The sequence below is a fragment of the Bufo gargarizans genome, chromosome 4 (genome assembly GCF_014858855.1).
Source record: "Bufo gargarizans isolate SCDJY-AF-19 chromosome 4, ASM1485885v1, whole genome shotgun sequence".
NCBI lineage: Eukaryota > Metazoa > Chordata > Amphibia > Anura > Bufonidae > Bufo > Bufo gargarizans.
In genome coordinates, this window is record NC_058083.1 from 320671269 (window position 1) to 320690039 (window position 18771).

General features: G+C 48.4%; 1 protein-coding gene across 2 annotated transcripts in view; it reads right to left on the reverse strand.

The window, feature by feature from the left end:
- Positions 1-6595: 6595 nt before the first annotated feature.
- SLC2A12 (solute carrier family 2 member 12) overlaps positions 6596-18771 on the reverse strand; it is a 78058-nt gene continuing 65882 nt past the window's right edge. For both annotated transcript variants that reach the window (XM_044290163.1, XM_044290162.1), the window contains one exon: positions 6596-7130. In XM_044290163.1, coding sequence (XP_044146098.1) covers positions 7046-7130 — 85 coding nt within the window. In that variant the 3' untranslated portion in view covers positions 6596-7045. The remainder of the gene's footprint in view (positions 7131-18771) is intronic.

Sequence of the window (18771 nt, forward strand, 5' to 3'; positions counted from 1 at the left end):
TGCGGCACCTGTAGCCCATTTCCTGCACACGCCTGTACACGGTGGCTCTGGATGTTTCTACTCCAGACTCAGTCCACTGCTTCCGCAGGTCCCCCAAGGTCTGGAATCGGTCCTTCTCCACAATCTTCCTCAGGGTCCGGTCACCTCTTCTCGTTGTGCAGCATTTTCTGCCACACTTTTTCCTTCCCACAGACTTCCCACTGAGGTGCCTTGATACAGCACTCTGGGAACAGCCTATTCATTCAGAAATTTCTTTCTGTGTCTTACCCTCTTGCTTGAGGGTGTCAATGATGGCCTTCTGGACAGCAGTCAGGTCGGCAGTCTTACCCATGATTGCGGTTTTGAGTAATGAACCAGGCTGGGAGTTTTTAAAAGCCTCAGGAATCTTTTGCAGGTGTTTAGAGTTAATTAGTTGATTCAGATGATTAGGTTAATAGCTCGTTTAGAGAACCTTTTCATGATATGCTAATTTTTTTAGATAGGAATTTTGGGTTTTCATGAGCTGTATGCCAAAATCATCAATATTAAAACAATAAAAGGCTTGAACTACTTCAGTTGTGTGTAATGAATCTAAAATATATGAAAGTCTAATGTTTATCAGTACATTACAGAAAATAATGAGCTTTATCACAATATGCTAATTTTTTTAGAAGGACCTGTATATGTTTAGATATAGATGCCCCCAGATGGATTTTCACTGCCGGCGTACGCTGCGTTCCATGGTCTGGAGCGCAGCGCATGCTGACACAGCAGTAAGAGGAGCTATGCCATTCTGCGCACGCCGCACGGATTTCCGGTCACATTTGACTGTGCGTTCCATGCTGGAGCGCATGGGCGTCACTTCCGGTTCGGGCTGGCGTCAGGATGCCGTTCGGTGAGTTGTCTCAGGTGAGATATGTGTATCTCGATGAGGGTGGATATATAAGGACAGGGAGGGACATAGTTAAACCAGCACTGCCCCCTGATGAAGCAATAGGCGAAACAGGCGTCGGGACGTGGGAAATACAGATCCTTTACAGGTACATTCATTGTAATGTAGAGATTATTTAGGTCTATTAACCATTTGTAGTTCGATACTTGGCACTTTGCTATGATCCTATGCACTTTATGTGGTGAACTCATACCCCTACTTTTGTCAGATTGAACTGCACCTTGGTGTTTATACCATCTGTAATCCCCTGTGTGGCAATTAGCCTCATGTGCATGTTCACCTCCAATTGATGTTAATGGATATTTTATGTATTATGTACTAATAAAGATATATATTTATTACTTCCTATCCGGATTGACCATTGTTTGTGTTAGAACCTATAAGTGTAGTAGAGCATCGCTTATGATCGGGTAGTAACTTTAATAAAAGCATGTCCCGATCATAAGTGATGCTCTTCTACACCTAGGCCTCATGCACATGACCGTGTCGGTTTTTTTGAGGTCTGCAAACCGCGGATCTGCAAAAACGGAAGCCGCCCGTGTGCCTTCTGCAATTTGTGGAACGGAAGGCCCATTGTAGACATGCCTATTCTTGTCCACAAAACGGACAAGAATAGGACATGCTATATTTTTTTTGCAGGGTTCACGGAACGGTGCAACGGATGCAGACAGCACGAGTGCTGTCTGCATCTTTTGCGGCCCCATTGAAGTGAATGGGTCCGCACCCGAACCGCAAAAACTGCGGCTCGGATGCAGACCTGAAAAACGGTTGTGTGCATGAGACCTTATATTGTATTTAGTGTCCTTATATACCCCAAAAGCATCAATTTTTTACATATATATGGCAGCACTACTGCTCCTTAGTGGAATGCGCTTCTCTCTTGATGTACACTCATAGCAGATCACTGTGTACTACTTACATTTAGCTACCTTGGATGCTTTGCTGTCCTCTCCCAACCCTTCAGACATAACCCTTGGACCCCGTCAGTTGAGGCAATGTACACCGATTGGCTACCAGCGTCCTGAAATCTGTGGATGAGCTGGGAATGGGGGGATTTTAAAGGGCTGCAGCATGTAGCATTTCAGGGCTGTCATCAGTGTCCACTCCACAGTAAGATACTATCATTAAAGGAAATTCTGGAGGAGATTCTAAGGATGCGGTGCGGTGCTGGGCTCCTCCTGTTAAAAGCAGAGTGTGCTTGGTGTGCATGCTGTACCTGCGCTCCCTGGACTTTGTGTGGCTGTCATGGCCCATAACAGGTAGGAACTAGTGTTAGGGACCACTCATGAAGGCGACCTTGACGTGGTGAGTGGCTTATTACGCTTTGGCCAAAATGTACACCAATGCCTTATTCAACATCCAGCATGGAGGCAGGGCAGAGTGCTGGTTGCAGAGTGCGATTGCATTTGTGTTTTTACGTTTGTATCTGTATTTCGCCATAGCAATGTGCACCTGCATACAAGGTTGTGCTGGCTGCATTTAATAAAAGCATGTCCCGATCATAAGTGATGCTCTTCTACACTTAGGCTTCATGCACACGACCGTGTCATTTTTTTTGCGGTCCGCAAAAACAGAAGCCGCCCGTGTGCCTTACGCAATTTGTGGAACGGAAGGCCCATTGTAGACATGCCTATTCTGGTCCGCAAAACGGACAAGAATAGGACATGCTATATTTTTTTTGCGGGGCCACGGAACGGTGCAACGGATGCAGACAGCACAACGAGTGCTGTCCGCAACTTTTGCGTCCCCATTGAAGTGAATGGGTCCGCACCCGAGCCGCAAAAACTGTGGCTCGGATGCAGACCCGAAAAACGGTTGTGTGCATGAGGCCTTATATTGTATTTAGTGTCCTTATATACCCCCAAAGCATCTATTTTTTACATATATATGGCAGCACTACTGCTCCTTAGTGGAATGCGCTTCTCTCTTGATGTACACTCATAGCAGATCACTGTGTACTACTTACATTTAGCTACCTTGGATGCTTTGCTGTCCTCTCCCAACCCTTCAGACATATCCCTTGGACCCCGTCAGTTGAGGCAATGTACACCGATTGGCTACCAGCGTCCTGAAATCTGTGGATGAGCTGGGAATGGGAGGATTTTAAAGGGCTGCAGCATGTAGCATTTCAGGGCTGTCATCAATGTCCACTCCACAGTAAGATTAGTTAGATTTAGATTTTAAAGGAAATTCTGGAGGAGATTCTAAGGATGCGGGGCGGTGCTGGGCTCCTTCACGCTGGACTCATCTCAGGGACAGGACTCATCTCAGGTTAATTTGCATATGTATCAAATCGGTTTTTTTTACACAATAAAAGCACCCAGAGCTATGGGGACTTGGTATTGCGGATGTGCTAGCGGCCATACCCAAAATCCCGGTGACAGGTTCCCATTAACAATAGTTATTCCCCTCTACCACTGTCTCCCTGCTAGAGGCTCTGTGACTAGCATTTCTAGTTACCCAATATGTTATAAAATATTTCATAGCATATGATGCTGGTATTTCACAAACACTAGCAGAGATGGCGTGCATAGACATGTTGCAGCATGTTTGAGCAGAGTATTGGTGGATTAAGAATGTGATTATCATTCATTAATTTTGACTGGTCTTGTTCCCAAGGATAGGTACAGACATGTAGCTTATTGCCTATTACAGCAGAGTCATTGGCACTGTGCCCACTTTGTAAAGCAAATCGGTGATCGCTGTCAAAGTGCCTACACAGCATACAAACCCCTGAATAAAGAGCTGGCATATCCAGCTGCTAATGGGGAAATTATAGAGGGAACAGAGAGTGTTATACCTAATATTGGTGGATGTGGGAGACATAAACGACTACAGGGCAGAACCGTAACTTCTGTACTAATGGAAAGCCATGCCCCACTTTACCAACACAAATGGAAAAAAATTGCTTTATTGCAGTAGTACATGACCACATATGTGAGGGTCCATTTATCGTAGGAGTTTTTTCCATCTAGGTTATAAATATTACATGTTTCATCAGGGTAAAGGGGCAAATTGAATGGGAGCTGAGCTGTAGTAAACCAAAACATGACTGAACCCCTTGATAGGCAAGTCAGGCAGCACTACAACTAGGACCGGGGCTGTGACAATCACTCACATACCGTAGACCTCAGGACGCTAGGCCTGAAACCTATGATGCAGTATGACAACACAGACAGTGATCACGACCTCCTGCACCAGGTCTTAGGTCATATTACACGTCATCACGTCCATCTGCATCCTGGTGGAGGCGGATGTGACAACCTCATTCTGTTGCCGAGACCTAGCATAGGAAGTAGCGATGACATGGTGACGCCTGTTTCAGGCATTGTAAAGGAGGCTCTGAGGATAGGTCATCAGTATTAAAGGGCCTCTGTCAGCAGATTTAAACCTAAGAAACTGGCTGACCTGTTGCATGTGCGTTTTGCAGCTGAAGGCATCTGTGTTGGTCCCATGTTGATATTTGCCTGCAAATTAAGTTTTAAATTACATAATATATATGTGCCCTCTGCACTTTGACAGGGCTAGGCAGTGAAAACGTAATCACGCCTGGCATCAAGTGCAAAGGGCCTGGCAGTTACAGAGAGAGTTGAGCCTCTAGGAGTAACGGCAACACCCCTGTTGCTCCTAGAGGTTCATTTTCATTTAAAACATAATTTTTCTCAGCAATGTGGGCACATATGAACATGGGACCAACACAGATGCCTTCAGGTGCCAAGTGCACATGTAACAGGTTAGCCAGTTTCATAGGTGCAAATCTGCTGAAAGATGCCCTTTAAAGGGGTTTTCCAAGATTTTGATACTGATGAGATGACGTATCCTCAGGATAGGTCATCAGTGTCTGATCGGTGGAGGGCCAACACCCGGGATCCCCGCCAATCAGCTGTTCGCCTAGACCATGTGACTGATGAACTTTTCATCATTGGCTTAGGAAAAGCTGAGAGAAGGCTGCAGCGCTACTGTGAGGGTCCCAGGTGCCAGACCCCACCAATTAGATACTGATGACCAGTGATGGACAGTTCGCCGTGTTCGGCCTCGAACACATGCGGGCTGCCATCTTAACTCACAAGTCTGGCGATGCACAGGTAAGCCCTTACCTGTGCCGGGAGCCGGTCTGAAACAAATACGGTCACCGGGAGCAGGCAGTTCCGAGGACAGCCCGAAGAAGGCCCCCGGCGGCTGTTCTCAGAACTGCCTGCTCCCGGTGACCGCATTTGTTTCAGACCGGCTCGCGCACAGGCACAGGTAAGGACTTACCTGTGCATCGCTGGACTTGTGAGTTAAGATGGCAGCCCGCATGTGTTCGCGGGCAAACACGGCGAACTGGCCATCACTGCTGATGACCTATCCTGAGGATAAGTCATCAGTATCAAAATGTCAGAAAACCCTTTAAACATTTGGAGAACCCCTTTAACTGCATAGCACATCTCGCTGGCCATGTTCAGGAATGATACATGTATATAGAACTAAAGCCAAGATGTCTCAAATAAACCCCACCTGTCGAACACCAAGCCTGCATTAAAATAAAAAAATATTTAGGTGGAGACCTATTTAGGCAATATTCACATTGGTATTAACCTTTGGTTTCCCAGCAGCTACAATGGATAGAACAGATCTGTCATGTTTTGCTCAAACGCATATAGTGGAGCAGTACAATACATCAGCCATTGTGATAGTCGAAAGCATTTCCAAAATGTCTTTTTATTGTAAAAATCCAGCATTTCTTTATATTTCTTGATGATAATTATCACACACTATAGTATGAATGATGAATCAATAGGCAATATACACAGATTATAAATATCAATCATTATACTAGCAGCATTTTGTAGATAATAGTATTGGAAATAATTGTATAGATCATTGTGCAAATGCATGAAAACTTTCATTGGAAATAATCACTGATGTGGAGACATTCTAGATGGCAATAGTCACTACTTAGCCATAGTGCAATGTTCAATGTGCAGTATAGTAGTTGGAAGCGCCCGACTGTATAGGGAGGGTGATTAGGGACTGATGGTCACCCCATCGCCCCTTTTCCCCTCAGGGCATTCAGTGAGCTGGCCCCGCATGTTAATAGTTAAATAAGGGGAAGATCAGGGGGCAATTAAGGGTTAATTCTCTGGGGGATCCTCCTTAGACAGGATGGGGCGGTGCAGGAATCCTGTTAGGTTACATATACCCCTCCCCTGTTCCGGCACTTCCTCTTGCACGTGGAAGCAAAACTGGCCCTCCCGCCCTCCCTTTGCGGTTATCTCTGAGAGGCGGGCGAGGTGCTCGGTTGTGATCAGTTATGGATACTTGGTTATTCTGTTTTGTTTTTCTATTTTCAGATCCCTCGCTGGGAGTCCAGCAGTTTGGATATCGCTCCGTGGATTTTGGCTTTGGAGAGTCGCAAGTTCTGGTTGAGTCTATGAAGTCACAGCTGGCGGCATTTGAGTACAGCGGAGATATGGTGGGAGCAGATGGCGTACTTGCCCGCTGGGAGTCCAGCTGGGGGCATACTGCTCTGATGATTACGGTTTAACTTGCCCGCTGGGAGTCCAGCTGTGGGCATACTGCTCTGATGATTACGGTTTAACTTGCCCGCTGGGAGTCCAGCTGTGGGCATACTGCTCTTATGATTACGGTTTAACTTGCCCGCTGGGAGTCCAGCGGTGGGCATACCGCTCTGATGATTACGGTTTAACTTGCCCGCTGGGAGCCAGCGTTTGGCATACTGCTCCGATATTATGGTTTATTATGGTTTGCCGCTTTAATAAATAAGCTGTGGCCGATCACCATCCAGCAATAAAAGTGACACATTTGTCGGTGTTGTTTGTTATGGGTCAAGGTGGGTAAAGGGGCCAGGGGTTAGTATAGGTGTTGCCCCTTCCCAGGTTTCCCTGAATACCAGCAGTCTATGTATTATGGCTATTCACAGAAATATTTCATTTTGTCTTCTAGGATAACCTACATAGTTTTTACATAAGGCGTTACCTTCTATAATTGTGGATTTCATCATGTCATTGTCATTTCGAAGAGCAGGTTTTGTGTGATAAATTACACTTCTGCAAATACTGCAGATGCTAGTGAGAAACGGAATCTAAACCTTAACGCCTACTTCTCATTTATCTAAGATGTGTTCTGAGAAAGTTCCATTGGCACCAGCTTCTGTCTACTTCTACTCCTGGAGCGGAACAAATGGCACACATAGCTCCTGGAAAATAAAAGGACAATAAATTGGCAAAGACAATAATATATTAATCCCTGTAGGTAGGAATCTGCAAAAGGCTTAACGTAGAGGTCACAAATAATAGAAGATTGAGTAAGCATTTAGTTTTTATGCTATATTATTTTTAAAAAACTTTTTTTGTCATTAAAGTGCCACTGTCAGCATGATCAACCCCATTAAACCAGATATGTTGCCTGTTAGGGTCGATCATGCGCTTTAGTGACTCACTAAGGGCTCGTTCATTGCGGTCCGCAATGCACGGGCACCGCCCATGGGGCAGGCGAATGGGGATCGCAGACCCATTCACTTGAATGGGTCCGCAATCCTTCCGTTCCACAAAAAGATAGAGCAAATTCTATCTTTTTGCAGTGCGGAAGCATGGAACGGAACCCCAGAAAGTACTTCGTAGTGCTTCTGTAGTGTTCCGTTCGGTGCTTCCGTTCCGCATTTTCGGATTTGCGGACCCATTGAAGTGAAATGCAAATGCAAATGCGGTCTGCAATACGGCAACGGGCAGCACACGTTCGTGTGAATGAGCCCTAAGGATCATTGGCGGTCCAGCATTAATATGTATTATGGAGTCATTGCTGTCAGTGGGTTTTTATCAAAATCATATATTCCCCTAAAAATGCATCATTTTGATAATGTGCTGTGGCTTATATGTATGCAATCATTGGTGTAAGACTGACAGTGGAGTCTCTGCAGCAGGGAGTGAGCGCTCTGTGGGGAGGACAGAACACTTACTTTCCATCCTGCCAGCAGTTGCGCTCCTCTGTGTGAGGCCACCGACACCTCCACTTCTGGGTGGACCGAAGTCTCCTGTGGCTTCACACATAGCAGAGGAGTGCAACTGCTGGCAGGATGGCAAAGTAAGTATTATCACCTCCCTGCAAAGCACTCAGTCCTCTCTGCAGAGACTCCACTGCCAACAATGATTGTATATATACATATATATATATATATATATATATATATATATATATATATATATTACACACAGGTGAAACTTGAAAAATTTGAATATCATGCAAAAGTCTATTTATTTCAGTAAGAATAGCAATGCAGCGGGGGCGCAGACCTAGCGGAATGCGTCTTGACTTGGGGGGGAGACTTAAGGCAGGTAAGGGTTAAGAGATTGGGAGTGTGGGAAGGAGAGGTAGCAGTTAGGGGGTGGAGTTGGAGAACGGTTTTGGCGGGCAGTATAAAAGAAAGGGAAAGGAGGAGCTTAGGGGAGTTGCAGAGATCGAGGCAGTTATGGCAGACCTGGAGGCTTTGGTGTCAGCGGTGAGGGATGCGGCGCGGCAGCACGGGACGGCGTGGCTGCAGGATCATCTTACCGGAGCGCTGCGTGGGGTTCCTGTTCCGAGTGCGGCGGTGGAGGTGAGGACCAGAACCCGTCTTTGGTCCCCCCGGAGCGGCTCAGCCCTGAGGCGACCCCGACGGTCAGGAGGCGGGTGCGGAGTCCTTCCCGTGGCCCTTTGATGAGAGCGGCGGTTATGGCGTCTGGCTCGGCGCCCCGGCGCAGCAGCAGGTCAGTGGCGGCTCGGGCCGGGTCGGCGGGGGGGGGCTCTGGCGTCTGCTGAGCCTGCCCCCAGGTCCGCGAGAGAGGTGCGCGGCGGGTCGAGACCACGGAGGGATGGATGGAGAGTGACGGACTCACCTGCGGACGTGGGGGGAGTCCTGCCGGAGAGCGGAGCGGCGGCCTTGCTTGATGCGGTGGCTGGATCGCGAGTGGAGGCCGGGAGGAGGGGACGTGCGCCAGGTCCGGCGGCGGGAACCCGGAGTGAGAGGAGCGCGTTGCGGCCCCTGGAGGTGGGCCGGCGACTGGAGCACGGAGCGCCGACTAGTGGGCCGGATTTACTTCCTCCCCCTGTGCGGCGGTGTGGCAGGGATGGTTCGGCAGGTGAGGAGAGGGTGCCGGCTGCGTGTGGGACAGTGGCGGCTGCGGTGGCTGGGGCCAGGAGGCCATTGGTTTCACCGGATCGACGTGGAGGCAGGAGCCGGGGGTCCGGTTCACACACCCTCGCCAGGAGTCCCAGCGGTGGGTCCTCATCGGGACGGAGCATGGAGGAGGGAGAGCTGGAGGCGGATCCTTCCCAGGCGGCAGGTGTCTTGGAGGATGTGGCGGTGCCGGACGCTGTGCCATTTTCGGGTGGAGGCCTATCGGTGACGCAGGTTGGAGGAGCGGCGGCTGCTGGGTCTTCTTCCCAGGGACGGCCAGGTGAGAGGACGTCTGGACATGTTGCGGTGGGGGCGGGTATTGGGGATGCTGGGCCTAGTCAGGTGGTGGGGGGGGGGGTTCTATGGCTTTGGCGCAGGAACTGTTATCCGGGATGCTGGCTCTGTTGTCGAGAGGGGGGCAGGGTACGGCTGTGTCGCCAGCGTCGGTGTGGGGGCCTGTGCAGGGTGTCGGTGGTCCGGGGGCAGTTGCTGGGGCGGAGTGCTTGGGATCTCAGCCTGGGGTGTCTGTTGGACCTTCGGTGGGGGAGTCCGCTAGGCAGGGGAGCGTGTTGGGTGATGGTGTGCGGTTGGCGGATGCGGCTAAGGGTGAAGTGTACGTGTGCTTCGAGGGTCCGTTGGGGGCGCACTTGAAGCAGGAGGTTAAGGACAAGATATGGAGGGACGAGTATGTGGAGATTTTTTCCCTTCTTCCGTTGGAGAAGTTTAATTTGGATAGGGGGAAACCAGACGACAGTAAGCGGGAGGAGGAGGAGAAGCGGAGGTATAGGCTCATTCCGCGTACGTTTCAGAATTGGCTACAGGCCTTTGCCATTTTTGCTAGTGTGGTCGGGGAGAAGGCTCCGGAACATTGTTCGGCGTTGTTCGGTTATATGGATTCCATCGGGGAGGCTCATCGGGTTTATGGGGGTGTGGCGTGGCTCAGATATGATGAGCAGTTTAGGCAGCGGAAGGCGGTCAGGCCGAGCATACGATGGGATCATAAAGACATTAGTCTTTGGATGAAGTTGATGACGGCTCCAAAAGGGGGGTCTATGCCCTTTCGAGGGGGGGCCGGGGGATCCTCGGCCGGTGAGGGGCACGGTGTTGGGAGGAAGGGCTGTTGCTGGCAATACAATGAAGGCCATTGTCGGTTCATGGCCGAGTGCCGGTTCAGACACGAGTGCTCCGGTTGCGGAGGCGCCCATAGTTTGTCCAAATGCTTCAAGAGGGGGAGAGGCAAGGGACCTGAGGTTGCGCCGAAGAGGGGTGACGCCGGTGATGGTGGGAGAGATGGCGCCTTATTTAGAGAGGTACCCAAATAGGGAGGCGGCTGCTTTGTTGCTGGCAGGTTTTCAGTGGGGTTTCAAAATTCCGTGTCTGTCGGTTGGGGATGGTACCGTTCCGCGGAACCTGTCCTCAGCGTTGTGTTGTCCGGGGGTGGTGACCGAGAAGATTGCTAAGGAGGTTGCTGCGGGTAGGGTTCTTGGTCCTTTTGCTTGTCAGCCATTGCTGGATTTTTGGGTGTCACCGTTGGGGCTAGTGCCGAAAAAAGAGCCCAATAAATTTCGTTTAATACATCATCTGTCCTTTCCGCCGGGTGGGGCGGTGAACGATGGTATAGCGGAGGAGTTGTGTTCAGTTTCATACACTTCTTTTGACGCGGCTGTTCGGTGGGTCCGTCGTTTTGGTCAGGGTGCCCTGTTGGCTAAGACCGATATTGAGGCCGCGTTTCGGTTGTTACCGATTCATCCTGAGAGTTTCCACTTGTTGGGTTTTCAGTGGGAGGGGAGTTTTTATGTAGATTGCTGTTTGCCGATGGGTTGCGCGATTTCATGTTCACTGTTTGAATGTTTTAGCACGTTTTGGAGTGGGTAGTCAAGGTGGAATCGGGTTGGAATTCGGTTTTACACTATCTTGATGACTTTTTGTTTATCGGCCCTGCGAGCTCGCGGATCTGTTCGGTTTTGTTGAGAACTATGGAACGGGTGGCGGCTCGTTTTGGGGTGCCGTTGGCCCCGGAAAAGACAGAGGGACCGGCAACGGTGCTTCGTTTTTTGGGGATTGAAATAGATAGCGTGGCTATGGAATGTCGGTTGCCGGTGGATAAGGTGAGGGATTTGTTGGAGGATTTGGCGTTTTTGGTGCGGGCTAGGCGGGTTCAGTTGCGGAAGGTGCAGTCGGTGCTGGGCAAGTTGAACTTTGCCTGCAGGATATTGCCGATGGGGAGGGTTTTCTGTCGCCGGCTGGCGCAGGCCTCGGCGGGAGTGGTGGTTCTGTTTCACTATTTGCGTTTGTCCTCGGAGGTGAGGGAGGATTTACGGGTTTGGCAGGTTTTTCTGGAGGGTTTTAATGGTCGGGCTATGTGGATTGAGGCGCCGGTCTCTAATGTGGACTTGGAGTTATTTTCGGATGCATCGGGTTCCGGAGGGTATGGGGTGTATTGCAGTGGACAGTGGAGTGCGGGGCCCTGGCCGGTGGAATGGCAGGAGGCAGGTTTTCTTGGGAACTTGGTCTTGTTGGAGCTGTTTCCGATAGTGTTGGCCACGATACTGTGGGGGGACAGGTTTCGGAATAAGCGGGTACGTTTTTCTGTGACAACATGGGGGTGGTGCAGGTGATTAATAGTCAATCGGCCTCGTCGCCCCCGGTGTTGAGATTGCTCAGGTTTCTGGTGTTACAAGGTTTGCGGTTGAATGCTTGTTTTGTTTCTGTTCACCTGCCAGGGGTTGAGAACTCCATAGCTGATTCTCTTTCTCGTTTCCAGTGGGATCGTTTTCGAGGATTGGCGCCAGAAGCGGAGGTTCAAGGGCTGTCCTGTCCCCAGTGGCTCTGGAGCGTGGCCTTGGGGTCTCGGCTGACTTGATTCGGCGGTCTGTGAGTAAAGGGACGTGGTCGTCTTACTCGGCAGTGTGGTCGCTTTGGGAAGGTTTGTTAGAGCAAGTAGGGGTGGGTGATTTGGTGGAGGAGTGGCAGTCCGTGTTGGTATATTGGTTAGGGGTGTCGTTCAGTGAGGGGTTGTCCTTTTCGGTTGCTTCCAAGAGGTTAGCTGCGGTGTCCTTTTTGTTGCATTTGCGCGGTTTGGTGGACGTGACCAAGACTTTTTTGGTGCGGCAGGCTTTAAAGGGCTATCGTCGTGGGGCTGTTCGCAGGGATTCGCGGCGGCCAGTGTCGTTTGAAGTTTTGTTGCAGTTATGGGAGAAAGCTGGGGTGATTTGTGTTTCGTCTTTTGAGGTTGTGTTGTTTAGGGTGGCTTTTTCTCTGGCTTTCTTTGGGGCGTTTAGGATCTCAGAGTTGGTGTCAGCTACTCGGAAAGGGTCCGGGGGTTTGTTGAGGGAGGATGTTAGTATTCAGGATGGTGTATTGCTGTGTAGGTTGCGTAGGTCCAAGACGGATCAGGTTGGAAAAGGGGCGGTTTTGTGGTTGCGGCCGCTGACGGGGTCTGTGCTTTGTCCGGTACGCTGTGTGGAGGAATTTTTGGCGGTGCGGCCACGTGGTTCCGCTCCTTTGCTGGTGCATCAGGACGGTTCTAGTTTGTCGGTTTTTCATTTTGTGGCAGTGTTTCGGTCTTGTTTGCGGGCGGCTGGGTTGCCAGCCCAGGAATATGCGTCGCATTCGTTTCGTATTGGTGCTGCGACAGAGGCGGCCCGGTGGGGCTTAGGGGATACTGTTATTAAAAGGATTGTCCAGTGGGAGTCGTTCATGTTTTCGGTCTTACGTTCGACCGCATTTGTTATGATGGAGGTGCTAGATAGATGTAGCCTTAGGAATTTTCTGTTCGGGTTGTTTAATGTACGTGGTTTGTTGTTTGTTTTGTTTTGCAGGAACTGGTGACGGGATTGGCGTGGATTTTCGGGCACTCTTATGTCTACTGGGGCGCCTTGCGGGCGGACGTGCGGCGGAACGGCCGTCGCTTGGGTTTTTCCCCGGAGCAGTTGCAAGTACGGTGGATTGGGCTGCGTGGCCTCATGTGGGGTCGTGTGCTGCCGGAAGTTTCAGGTGCATGTAGCCTTGGATCGGGCTCCTGACATTGTTGTGATACATGCGGGGGGGAACGACTTGGGCGTCCGTAGGTCACGGGATGTTATCAGAGACATTAAGCTGGATCTGCTCCGATTGCTGTCGCAGTTCCCGGATCTGATTGTGGTCTGGTCCGATGTGGTTGCCAGGAGATCATGGCGGTTTGCGCGGTCAGTGGACCGAATTAATAGGCTCGGGCGAAATTAAATAAGGAGGTGGGGCGTTTAGTGCGGCGTCAGGGTGGCTTAGTGGTTCGGCACCAGGAGTTGGAGGCGGCTTCTCCTCAATTTCTGCGGTCGGACTGGAGTCCATCTTAATGATCTGGGGAGTGATATGTGGGCTCTGGGGATCCGAGACGGTTTAGAGATTGGCTTTCAAGGTGTGGCGTGACTCCCACAGGTGAGGTGTCACCGGTGGTCGTCGGTGGCAGTTTCTGAGGTGGGATCCTGGGGGGCAATTCATGGTTAAGAGATGCGTTAGATGGTGGAATGCGCGTCTATTGGAGTTTAAAAGCTGGTTAATGCGCCTCCTGTTCGGCCTAAGTTGGCCTAGGGGAGCTGTATACTTGGAATTGGTGGATTTGGTGTCCTTGGGTCGGCGAACGCGGCCAAGGGCAAGGAAAGTCATGAGAAAAGGAGATCGGGAATAAGACGTGTTTTGGGGTTGCCTCTCAGGATCTCTTGGAGGGTTAACAGCGGGAAAATGTTAAGAAAATGTTAAGAAAATGTGAAGATAATGTTATGATATTATTGTTGTAATAATATGCATGTTTGAAAGAAAGGTTTTAAGTTACATGTTTAATTAATAAAGGTGGCCTTTTACGGCCATATTTTACCAACAAGATGGTGGTGGAGTCTTATTGGAAGAGGGGGTTGTGGGGAAGGTGTGGGGTAGCCGGAAGGGTTCTTCCATCCCATTAAGTCATGCAAATTAAAAGGAATTGCATTAATGCAGCTTAAAATTAGAATATTGTGAAAAGGTTCAGTATTCTAGGCTCAAAGTGTCACACTCTAGTCAGCTAATTCATCCATACCCCCTGAGCAAAGGGTACCTGAGATTGTGACTTTGGGGTCTCATAAGCTGTAAACCATAATCCTCCAAATCATAACAAATGAAGGCTTGAAATATCTCGGTTTGCATGTAATCTGGAGTCTCTCTCATATATTAGTTTCACCTTTTAAGTTGCATTACTCAAATAAATGAACTTTGCACGATATTCTAATTTTTCGAGTTTCACCTGTATGTACAGTGGGGAAAATAAGTATTTAATACACTGGCGATTTTGCAGGATTTCCCACCTAGAATAAAGAGGTCTGTAATTTTTATCATAGGTACACTTCAACTGTGAGAGACAGAATCAAAAAAAAATTAAAATCACATTGTATGATAAATAAATAATTAATTTGCATTTTACTGCATGAAATAAGTATGTGATCACCTACCAACCAGCAAGAGTTCTGGCTCTCGCAGATCTGTTAGTTATTCTTTAAGAAGCCCTCCTACTCTGCACTCATTACCTGTATTAATTGCACCTGTTTTAACCTCTTTACCTATATAAAAGACACCTGTCCACACACTCAATCAATCACACTCCAACCTCTCCACCATGGCCAAGACCAAAGAGCTGTCTATTGCAGACCTGCACAAGGCTGGGATGGGCTACAGGACAATAGGCAAGCAGCTTGGTGAAAAGACAACAACTGTTGGCGCAATTAACACAAGATGACTTTCAATCTTCCTTGGTCTAGAGCTCCATGCAAGATCTTGCCTTGTGGGGTAAGGATGATTCTTAAAAAGGTAAGGAATCAGCCTAGAACTACATGGGAGCTTGGGCCACAGTCTCAAAGATTACAATTTGTAACACACTACGCTGTCATGGATTAAAATCCTGCAGAGCATGCAAGGTCTCCCTGCTTGCACCAGCACATGTCCAGGCCCGTTTGAAGTTCACCAATGACCATCTGGATGATCCAAAGGAGGCATGGGGAAAGGTCATGTGGTCAGATAAGACCAAAATAGAACTTTTAGGTATCAACTCCACTTGCCATCAGTGACGGATTACAATAGGAACGTTCGGGTCGGCTGCCCCGGGCCCAGCACTGCTGGGGGGCCCAACGCTGACCCGAACGCCCACATACTGCGGCGGGGCACAGGAGCGCATAGCTCCCTGTCCCGTCGCCGGTCACCGCCATAGGCTTCTGCCGAGTAGCCCTGAGGCCTATGCGGTAGTGAAATCCCGGCGCAGGCGGGCGTGATGACGTCATCACGCGCCTGTGCTGGGATGCAGCACTGTGATGTGTGCACGTCTGCCTCATCCCGCCTTCCTCTGCAAGCAAGCGCCTGGCCCTGGACATAGGTGAGTATTTAGCTTTTAATTTTTTTTTCATTTTTATTTTAATTTATTTCATGTGCCTACTTTGGGGGACATGTGGGGGGGGGGAACACAGGAGGACATATTAGTGAAGAGACATCGAATACATCGGGGGGGGGGGAATGTGGGGCCAAATTATTATGGCAGGGACTACTATGTGGGGGCAAATTACTATGTGGGGCAAATTATTATGGGAAGGACTACTATGTGGGGGAAAATTATTATATGGGGCAGTGTGGGGGCAAATTACTATGTGGGGGCAGTGGGGGGGGGCAAATTATTATGGAAGGGACTACTATGTGGGGGCAAATTATTATATGGGGCAGTGTGGGAGCAAAATACTACGTGGGGGCAGTGTGGGGGCAAATTACTATGTGGGGGCAAACTACTGTGTGGGGACAGTGTGGGAAAATTGCTGTGTGGGGAAATTGCTATGTGGGGACAGTGTGTCGAAATTGCCATGTGGGGGCAAATTGCTATATTGGGCAGTGTAGAGGAAATTACTATGTGGGGGCAGTGTGGTGGAAATTACTATGTAGGGGCAGTGTGGGGCAAATTCCTATGTAGGGGAAATTACTGTGTGGGGGCAAACTACTATATGGGGGCAGTTTGGGGGAAATTACTGTGTGGGGGCAAATTACTATGGGGGGATTACTATGTGGGGGCAGTGTGGTGGAAATTACTTTATGGGGGTGTTGCTATTGGGGAGGCACTGTAGGGGAAATTCTATTATTTTTGGGGACACTATACAGGGATAATTGCCTGGAGCGCAATAGAGGGTGTTAATATTACTCTGGGCACTCTAGGGGACATTATAGCTGCTGTGGACACTACTGTCTACTGTGAAAGGACGGAGCCTCTAGGTGCTGCAGCAACGTCCCACTAGCACCTAGAGGCTCATTAGCATATTACAAAAGTCATTATTGAGCGCTAACGGCAGCAGGTAGGGAGATATAAGTCACACAGTTATGTTCTGCTGACATTAGCACATCGCTAATGTCAGCCAGCTACATAACGATTTTTTGATGACAGAAGCCCTTAAGGTTGCACTGCTAGATAGCGATCTGGTGACTTTTGCTGCTTGTCGTGGCCAAAGTCTTTTTATAGATCCATCTTTACTATAAACCAGTATTGATACATTAAGCCATACTAAGAAGTGCAGCAAAGGATATATTTATATCAAATGATGCAGGGCCTGAAGATACTGTGCTTCTAGAAGAGAAGAACTCTGTACCTACAATGTCGGATGGAGCATGGCTTGTTGTTTGTGCAGAACCTGACATACCTCCAAACAGAACTGGAGATATGCAGGAGGCCTCTATTGTACCTCTGCATCTCTGTGGGAGCTCAATTACAGCTTTATACAAAGCAGAGCCATAATATGGCCATGGGTTAGATAGTCAAAGAATATCAATTATCGTCTGTGGTCAGTTTAGGTAAGATATAGCTTGCATAAAGAGTATATACAATAAATAACGTTTAGACCCATAAACTGATACAGCGAACAAAAATGCAGAAGTATACAAGCAACTATAAGACTTCAGTTTAGTAAATCAGAAAAACAGGCAAAAAAAAAAAAGAGAAGTGATATAATAATCTACAAATACATATTAGATAGATTTATATAAAAGACAGGTACACAAGTGAAATATCTTCCTACTGAGCCTTTGTTTTTGCATGACATTCATGAACCTTCTTCAGTGTGTGCACCAAGAAAGCACAGGATGGACCAGTAAGCTGAGAGAGCTTTTTTTTATCATTATTTTATTTTATTTTTTGCTGACACCTTGTGTGCAGGGAAACTGTAGTGCAGCTTCATTCAAGTGAATAGGGTCATTTGGTGTTCCCTGCAAAGCCAGGGAGCAGTCCAGGAACACCACTGTACAAGGAAAACCGGGAATGGCTGATTCACTGCTGCAGCCTCTTCATTCTCAGGATCAGTGGGAGTGCCAGAGGTGGACACTCACCAATCTTAAACTGAGGGAATGTCCTATCTCATTTCTATATGAAATGGGAATACCCCTTTAAAAGTAGCTGCATACATCCAGAGTCATTTCCCCTTAGTAGTCACTGCAGTTAAACAGAGTTTTATCACTTCATTGTATAATGTGTGAAGAATACTTGACACTTTTTGTGATCCTCGAGAAGGCTTAGCTCTACCATACCTCAAAGATTTTTTTACCGTATAAGGACAGGTGGTGAATCTCAGTTCTATGTACTAGCCGATATTTGTTCACCCCTATACCAGGTGATGCCCCATGAAAACTCATCCTGCCAACTTTATGCCAAGTGTAAAGTTCTGAAAAAGCAGGTTTTCAACAATACAGAGGGATGACAACTGGTAGAGGTGAACTCAAGAAATTCTTTACTCAGACTTGGCAGCTGAAATGGCAGCTTACACACAGTTTCTGTCTGCAGTGGTCTCACTTAAACATATAATACTCAACAGGGCATCTCTCGCACCTTCCCCCCCCATTACTACAGCAGGATGAGGTCAGTTTGCTATAGTTACTCAAATAGTGGCAGCTCTTGCCTGTAATTTCTTCTGCAAACCTGATGGCTAGGTTATACAAAGCAGCAACTGTGGATGAAGAGACTGCCTAATTACTGAATGGCAGGTCTCATCTATAAAAAAAATATTTAATAAACTTATATAAGCTGGCCATACACATTAGATACAGGGTTGGAACTACTGCCGGGCCAGGATTGGCAGGGGTCTCTACTGCCCCCTCTGCCAGTGCACACACACAGTGATAATGATTATTGTTTGTATGCCTAGGCAAGGCCCGAGCCGTAATAGATGTCTGCACAGCCTCATACCTCAGCCTGTCCCGTGGTCTCACCAGACGGTGCAATGCACTGACAGCATCACACCTGCTGGGTTGAGTAGAAGAGCACATAGACGGAAGGGGGGCACAGTTCAAAAGTTTACTATGGTTCCCAGTCTTTTCTAGTTACTCTCTTGATTAGATAGCTGTCATCTGAACTCTCAATCAGCCAACAGCTGTCTCCTGCCCCCTTATACACATGCAAATGTGTTCACATAAGGCAGCTTTTCAAAATGATAGGTTAAATGATATGTTGCAATCTAACAGGACAATTCTCTGACGTTAGCCATCAGGGGAGAGTTATACAGATTAGATGGTTGACTGGTTCCACCATAATTGGCAGGTTCAGCTGACATATGCCTAATGTGTATGGCCACCTTTATAAAGTTCCTATATGTTGGAGAATTCTAGCAGTAGTAGAAACATACAGTGGCTCTACCACACTGGGCAAAAATGGTCACGGTGCTCA